We start from the raw sequence: 8582 nt of genomic DNA, 5'->3' as shown, positions 1-8582 counted from the left end.
TCTCTATCTGCCTCCTTCCTCTCTCTGATCTCTATCTGTCTCCTTCCTCTCTCTGATCTCTATCTGTCTCCTTCCTCTCTCTGATCTCTATCTGTCTCCTTCCTCTCTCTGATCTCTATCTGTCTCCTTCCTCTCTCTGATCTCTATCTGCCTCCTTCCTCTCTCTGATCTCTATCTGTCTCCTTCCTCTCTCTGATCTCTATCTGTCTCCTTCCTCTCTCTGATCTCTATCTGTCTCCTTCCTCTCTCTGATCTCTATCTGTCTCCTTCCTCTCTCTGATCTCTATCTGCCTCCTTCCTCTCTCTGATCTCTATCTGTCTCCTTCCTCTCTCTGATCTCTATCTGTCTCCTTCCTCTCTCTGATCTCTATTTGTCTCCTTCCTCTCTCTGATCTCTATCTGTCTCCTTCCTCTCTCTGATCTCTATCTGCCTCCTTTCTCTCTCTGATCTCTGACTCCTTCCTCTCTCTGATCTCTATCTGACTCCTTCCTCTCTCTGATCTCTATCTGCCTCTTTCCTCTCTCTGATCTCTATCTGTCTCATTATTCTCTCTGATCTCTATCTGTCTCCTTCCTCTCTCTGATCTCTATCTATCTCCTTCCTCTCTCTGATCTCTATCTGTCTCCTTCCTCTCTCTGATCTCTATCTGTCTCCTTCCTCTCTCTGATCTCTGACTCCTTCCTCTCTCTGATCTCTATCTGTCTCCTTCCTCTCTCTGATCTCTATCTGCCTCTTTCCTCTCTCTGATCTCTATCTGTCTCCTTCCTCTCTCTGATCTCTGATTCCTTCCTCTCTCTGATCTCTATCTGCCTCTTTCCTCTCTCTGATCTCTATGTGTCTCATTATTCTCTCTGATCTCTATCTGACTCCTTCCTCTCTCTGATCTCTATATGTCTCCTTCCTCTCTCTGATCTCTATATGACTTCTTCCTCTCTCTGATCTCTATGTGTCTCATTATTCTCTCTGATCTCTATCTGCCTCCTTCCTCTCTCTGATCTCTATCCGGCTCCTTCCTCTCGCTGATCTCTATCTGTCTCCTTCCTCTCGCTGATCTCTATCTGTCTCCTTCCTCTCTCTGATCTCTATCTGAATCCTTCCTTTCTCTGATCTCTATCTTCCTCTTTCCTCTCTTTGATCTCTATCTGTCTCATTATTCTCTCTGATCTCTATCTGGCTCCTTCCTCTCTCTTATCTCTATCTGTCTCCTTCCTCTCTCTGATCTCTATCTGTCTCCTTCCTCTCTCTGATCTCTATCTGTCTCATTATTCTCTCTGATCTCTATCTATCTCCTTCCTCTCTCTGATCTCTATCTGTCTCCTTCCTCTCTCTGATCTCTATCTGTCTCCTTCCTCTCTCTAGTCTCTATCTGCCTCCTTCCTCTCTCTGATCTCTATCTGCCTCTTTCCTCTCTTTGATCTCTATCTGTCTCCTTCCGCTCTCTGATCTCTGTCTCCTTCCTCTCTCTGATCTCTATCTGACTCATTATTCTCTCTGATCTCTATCTATCTCCTTCCTCTCTCTAGTCTCTACCTGTCTCCTTCCTCTCTCTAGTCTCTATCTGACTCCTTCCGCTCTCTGATCTCTATCTATCTCCTTCCTCTCTCTGATCTCTATCTTTCTCCTTCCTCTCTCTAGTCTCTATCTGACTCCTTCCGCTCTCTGATCTCTATCTATCTCCTTCCTCTCTCTGATCTCTATCTATCTCCTTCCTCTCTCTAGTCTCTATCTGACTCCTTCCGCACTCTGATCTCTGTCTCCTTCCTCTCTCTGATCTCTGACTCCTTCCTCTCTCTGATCTCTATATGTCTCCTTCCTCTCTCTGATCTCAATCTGTCTCCTTCGTTCTCCTTCCTATATTTATTTATTTCTGAGGGAAGGAAACATCCTGTATTTAAAGATTTGGTACCAGTAATAGCGTGGAGAACTGACCACCTGTGCTGTCTGCCACCTTCATACATCAGACAGAACAACAGTCTGTCTCTGACTCAGATCACACAGATGAGGCAGAAACATGTTATAACTGAGTTGGCGTTTTTCCAGGATTTCAAAGTTTGAACCGGTTGGAAAGTCCCCTTCACTCAGTTCAACAGTAAAAGTATTTGCATTAACGGCATACACGCACACACACACTCAAAGGCCCCATTGTGTGACCTTTGGTCAAATTGGCCGGGTCATTCCTGGGCAGTTAAGAGGGACGGGTAACCTATTTAATTAGTAACTCTGTCTATCTAACTGTCCCATGTGAATCATGCTGTTATGCAGCCCTGCATATAGTTAACTGTTGTTCACTGATTGGCTGTGTAGGCTACTCATGGGCCCCAGTCAAAATTAGTGCACTATATTGGGTAATAGGCTGCCATTTGGGAACCAGAATAATCTATTATTTGTCAAACAGGTTTCAGAAGCCAGGTAGTCATTTTACCAGGTGCTGTAAAGCTTGATGAATAACATGGCAGGTGTTGGTGTTACACCATTGGGTGTCGTAGTTAAATAGCTAGGCTAGTGCATCGTGTGTGTGCGTGTGTGCGTGTGTGCGCGTGTGCGTGCATGTGTTGGAGTGTGTGTGTGTTAACCACTTCATAAGAGTCGGGTGTGTGTGATTGTTCAGCAAAAACGCATCAGTTACCCGCTCTTAAACTGGCAACAGGTGCGCAATATTTGTGTTCTTATAAGCAGGAAGTGGAACTCTATCTCTGTGTGATTGTTGAGACAGAGAGTCCTCTGCTTGATAGACTCGTTTAATATTGTCGTATTGCTGTGAATGGTGGGTTATATGCTTGTACAATCACTAAGTGATCAATTAATCAATACACCAACAAATATCAGAGTAGAAGCGCGCGCAAACATACAGGTATACATCCGCTAGCGCTTCGAGTTCATTTATCTGGAGAGGCTCGTGCCAGAACGGTCAGAGCAGCTTTGGAGTAAACAAGACGATGAACGATGACACAGCTTCAGTTATCTTGCTGAGTAAACACGTCAGGAATTGGCTTCAACTCTCACACTCTAGGATTGTGTATTTAAATAAATATAATATCTAAATAAAATCGGTATGGCTTAAAATATCTACAAAAAAGAGAGGGGTGTAAATATCCTTGATGAGAGAGAAACAAACTTGTAAACGCATCGCGATGATGACATGGTGACAAAGAATTCATATTAAAATGTGTTATTTATGTATGATCTTGCCGTGCGCGCACACACACGAAATACAAAATTCACACACACACACACAAACACACACACACACACACACATACATACATACACACACATATCACACTTATGATGATAACATTAATCACTTTCTCTCTGGCTCTACGCTGACATCTAGCGATGCTGTATCACTCTGCGGCATGCTCAACCGATCAAAAAAAAAACAAGGGCTGGACTGCCGCCTCGCCAGTGCAATCATCGCCCTGCCAAAAAAACAGCGCAGCGGGGAGTCAGGGCCTCGGTTGCGTGGGACAGAGACACTCTGGGGGGCTATACCCGTGGGCAGTATCCACTGTCTGCCGCAGAGCCAGCAAGAACGCAGAGATGAGCGAGACAGAACAATAACAACTGCGGTATGTGCGCATGGTATTGTATGATAGAAGGACCATGTGCGCACATACAATAACCCAGCTGTTAGATCAACAATAAATATGGAAATGGATATGATGGTTTTCTTATGATTTATCTAATGGGTACTCTTTATGGGATTTAATTAATAACAGGTTACTGAAACGAATATCTGTTTATTTTATAAATGTCTATTATCTAATATATTTCGATCCCTGATATGGCTGGGTTTGGTTTAATAGTCCATGTCATTTAATTATATTTAATGACATTGTTTCCTTTCTTTTCTTGTTCATATAATCCATATTACACTATATATATATATATATATATATATATATATATATATATATATATATATATATAATATTCTAAATCCAGAATCCACATTTCATTGAACTACTGCATTTGTATGTTTGAGCATGGGTCTTATTATTGAGAAAGGCGTCAGAGAAAGGACTGCAAAATGTGCCTCAATTCGCTTCAGACCAGTGGTTCAGACAGTCAGACAGAAATGAGGTCAGATACACGAACGCTCATTGCACACTCCGATTATTATTACACGGTTTATTCAGCCAATGGACTCCGGCGGGGCGTGGTTTTGGCCAAAAAACAGGATAGAGACAGCCTGTGATTGGCTGTTTAGCATGGTTTTTATTTATCGGGAAGGGATATAAAAGTGTGTGGTGTTGAACGTTAGGTTTACAGTATACTGACAGACGGATAAGGAAAGAGGGGACTATGAAAAAGTGCGACACTTCCATTCTTCCACATGGTTCTCTTACTGCTCAGGCGAGCTGCGCAGACAGCGATATTATACATCTCATAGGAAAGTTACAGAGTTGTTTTCAACAGCGAAGTGTTCTAGGTATCACAGGGCGAGTTTTCAGTCGCACTGGCAGTTGAACGTTTGAGTGCAGAACGTTGAAGATTTGAACTTGTTATTTCGTGCGTCTTTTGGAAGATATACGCGCACTGGAGACTAAGTACACAGTGTCAACAAAACGGACTGATCAGACAGAGCACTGAAAAGAAAGAGAGAGGAGACTTGCAATAACTTTTACACGTTCTGTCTGTGTGGTTACATAAACATATGTTTCTTGAGTGACTGAAACAAAACTCTGATGATATAACATTGGCAACTTTTACGCACTTCACACCATAACGACAGAATTCTGAATAGCATTAGGTGTCCTGTCTAACCGAGAGAAAGAGAAAGAAACGATGGTACAACACATCAGCCACGCAGAGAGCACGGATCCCTTCTCTCCCGGCGGGGACTCCACCGATACCGGGGATATGGACTTGGACATGGACGCGTCCCCGACTCCCGGGTCTCCGCTATCCTCCACTGGAGGGGACAGAGGTAACGTTGCCTGGTGTAAAACCCCCACGGGACACATCAAGAGACCGATGAACGCGTTTATGGTTTGGTCTCAGATCGAGAGGAGAAAGATCATGGAGCAGAGCCCGGACATGCACAACGCCGAGATCTCCAAGAGGCTGGGCAAACGCTGGAAACTGCTCAAAGACATGGACAAGATCCCCTTCATCCGGGAAGCAGAGCGGCTGAGGCTCAAGCACATGGCCGACTACCCCGACTACAAGTACCGGCCACGGAAGAAGGTTAAGACGCCCAGTACCAAGACAGAGCGGGGAGAGAGAGGACAGAAAGGCGTGGATAGGAGCGGGGGTTCTAAGTCCTCCTTGAAAAGAAGCTCTGGGTCTATGGGGGCCAGCAGAGCGCACAAGCCGGGACAGGGGAGCGCCAAGCTGGCTACCCAGGGGCCGGAGTGTGGGTCTCCCGCGGATCACCACACGCTCTACAAATCCAGGTCAGTGACTGGCGCCCGACAGATACCAGACAAGCAAACGAGGCGCGACCACATGTTTGGCGGGGGAGGGAGCTTGGACAGTGGGCCACCCTCTGTGGGAGTCCCGGGCAGTCCCGCCCTGAGCAGCTCGGCTGAGTCCAGTGACCCAATGAGCCTGTACGATGACCAGGTGACGGGGACGAGCAAAGTGCGCTCCACTAACCCTTCATCATCGTCGTCGTCAAAGGCCCGCCTCAGGTACACACGTGCGTCCTCTCCAACCCCGTCCACCTCTCACTCCTCTTCCTCCTCCCTCTCTTCTTCCTCAGATGAGGAGCCGGAGGATGAGCGGTTCGAGCTACAGCCGAGCCCCGGGTTTGAGAGCATGTCTCTGGGCAGCATGGGGCAGTGTGTGTCGGAGCTGGACAGGGATCTGGACTGGAGCTTCGGGGAGTGCGGTGCGGGATCTCACTTCGACTTCCCTGACTACTGCACCCCCGAGGTCAGCGAGATGATCTCGGGAGACTGGCTGGAGTCCACCATCTCCAACCTGGTCTTCACCTGCTGAGCAGCAGAGAGGAGGAGTAAAAAAGAAAACTCACAGAGAAAACAAGGGAAAGATAACCCCTTCCCAGCGCAAAACTAAACCCCCGCGAGTGCGAAATAATCTTTAGACATTCTTTCAGATTATTGGGGATTGAAATGTGCACTGAAATGTCCCCTTGCGTTTCGGAAAGAACAGCCTAATTTGAACTACATGTGTTTAGGTTATTCAGGCATGGTGTGTGTATAAAAACATCATATGTTCCATCTTGTGCGTATTGACATGGATCAAAGACACTAATTGGGACAGTCATGGGCGCATTGCTGCCTAGTATACAGAGCAGAGGGAAATAAAGTGCTTAGATTGCATTTGGAGACAGCAGAGAGAAAGACTTTCTTAAGCCCGCCTCTGTTAGCAGTGACACACAGACGGACCTACTGAACTGAAGCATTCAACCGGGCCGCGGAAGGACGTTTGCGGGCTGATGGTGATTATGACTGTGTGCATAAAGGGCCTTTTGGAGAGCTTGACGTTGCCAGGGTTTCGAACGTTTTATAAGTGACCCACTCCGGTTATTTACCCGACTGTGTGGATGGGGTTTATGGAGTTAATATTCAGGTTTGTTTTTCTGAAGCTTAGAATAATAATGATAACAGCTGGCTCCCTGTGGAGAATTGTTCAATTTAGTGATGAATCTGAAATAATCATGTTTATTACAATGTGATTACGGCGCTGAGTTTATGTGTGTGTGTAACCACAGAACACAGTTCCCAATCGCCAGCTTTCCTTTCAACGGCAGGACTTTTAATTAACAACTCAAAACTCAGAATCTTTTGTCTGAAAACTTTTACACTCTCGATGCACATTTCAGGACCAATTACCTTACTGCACAACTCCTAGTGCTTCTGACTTTGTAGTTATTCTATATCAGAGTACGTTTTTTATATCGATGTATTTATACCAGCCGAACATGTTTTTTTAATACTTTGAAGTATTGTTATGGTATAATAGGTCTTGCTTGTTTGTAAACCATGCACCTGTCTGCATCCGTGTGCAGGAGGGCTAGAAGTGTATCTTATTTGAATGTTGATATCTCTCACTTTTTAAAGGAGAACTCAGTGTGTCATTTTCTATGCGTGTATTTTTGTACAAGATCTATGGAGGGGATGCCAGTGGGTTTTTGGTTGTATTCCCTATCTTCAAAGCCAGGGGATCCATTGTCACACAATCTGCTCCCTGTTAATGCTTGATAGTGTCACGCCACATGCTTCTTAAAGGCACAGTGTCTATATTTCACCAGCCGAGTAAACAAACTGACACGCTACTATACTGGAGTGTCATCTGCACCCAGTGACTGTGTTTCACCAGTGGATTCGCATAACCTGGACCCAATCTCTTTGTGCCATCGTGTTAAGACCTTGCAAAGGAGTGGCATGATGGCACACACAGACTGGTACCCAGGCTATATCAGAATTGTTAAAGAGAAAGAGAGATGCTGTTGGATTGAGAGAAAAACGTCTGAATGATTTTTATGGTGATAAAGTTTGATTTGAAACCACTGGATGGAATGTGACACTCACTCATTCTAAATGCCTATTTGAGTCAAAGGGAGGTGGAGGGAGTGCTTCGATTGTCTATCATTGTGCAATTGCATAATACGAGTATTTAATCGTTTTTTCTACCTGTTGGCTTACTTACTAGCAAATTGTTTTCCTTATATTATGGCATGGCAAATTAGCGTTTTTTCTATTTCAGATTCAGGTATATGTATAGCTGTTGTGTTTAAGATTTTAAAAAAATAATAATATGAATTGAAGATATTTATGTTTATTGACTGTATTATAAGGCGGATAAGATTGTGTTTATGTGTAATGATCAACGACAGGCACTAAAATTGCCATCTTTCGACATTCTGATGTTGAAGATGATTGGTCCAGGATTTTCCATCTTTATACCATATATTTCTTTCTTTTTTTTCATTTGTGCAATATGCTTTGTGTATGATCATGTTTCCTCCAATCATACCATAACTCATTTGAATATAGAACTCAACGCCAGCCAATTGGGTCAATGACTGCCACAGACCTCTGTACAGAAAACGTTTATTTGTTTGTTTTGTTTGTTTGTTTTGTTTTGTTTTTTTCAAGAAGGAAATAAAATCAGCTGGAACTGAATCTTTCTGTCTCTGTCCTCATTGTGTTGATTTGGTGGCAGTGACAGTGCGTGGGTATAATCACTGGGGAAGACAAGCCAGGGGAGAAAAAGCAACATTACAACCTATGTGTTGTGATAATTGTGTTGTTTGCTCTATAACCTGTTGGTTCATATGACACCGTGATATATAGGCCTAAAGGCCGAGACAATAAGAAGACACAGTGTCAGAATAAATTCAACCACACCTTTTGTTTCATCACAAGACCGGAGATCAACATCTGTCCGGTGAAGTCCACAAAACATATTGCATGTAACAAACAGTTACATGACCTACAGCATGGTCAAGCGAATTAATGTTTCTGACATAAACTATTTATTTACAACCACGAAAAAAATATTTTTTTTTTCTGTCAATGAAATTTAGATTCTAGTGATTGGTCTGAAGCCAAACTGGCTTCCCTTGACAGCTTTTTTTTGGCGTGACAGAACCACTCACAACTGAGCT

The 8582-nt window shown here is 44.0% G+C and overlaps 1 protein-coding gene across 1 annotated transcript; it reads left to right on the top strand.

The window, feature by feature from the left end:
- The first annotated feature begins 4261 nt into the window (after nucleotides 1-4261).
- Nucleotides 4262-8097, top strand: LOC121572232 (transcription factor SOX-4). Its single transcript, XM_041884178.2, has one exon. The coding sequence runs from the start codon at nucleotides 4790-4792 to the stop codon at nucleotides 5945-5947; it is 1158 nt and encodes a 385-aa protein (XP_041740112.1). The 5' UTR covers nucleotides 4262-4789; the 3' UTR covers nucleotides 5948-8097.
- Nucleotides 8098-8582: the final 485 nt, after the last annotated feature.

This window comes from Coregonus clupeaformis, chromosome 8, assembly GCF_020615455.1.
Source record: "Coregonus clupeaformis isolate EN_2021a chromosome 8, ASM2061545v1, whole genome shotgun sequence".
NCBI classification, from domain to species: domain Eukaryota; kingdom Metazoa; phylum Chordata; class Actinopteri; order Salmoniformes; family Salmonidae; genus Coregonus; species Coregonus clupeaformis.
This window is presented reverse-complemented; position numbering and strand designations above follow the sequence as displayed.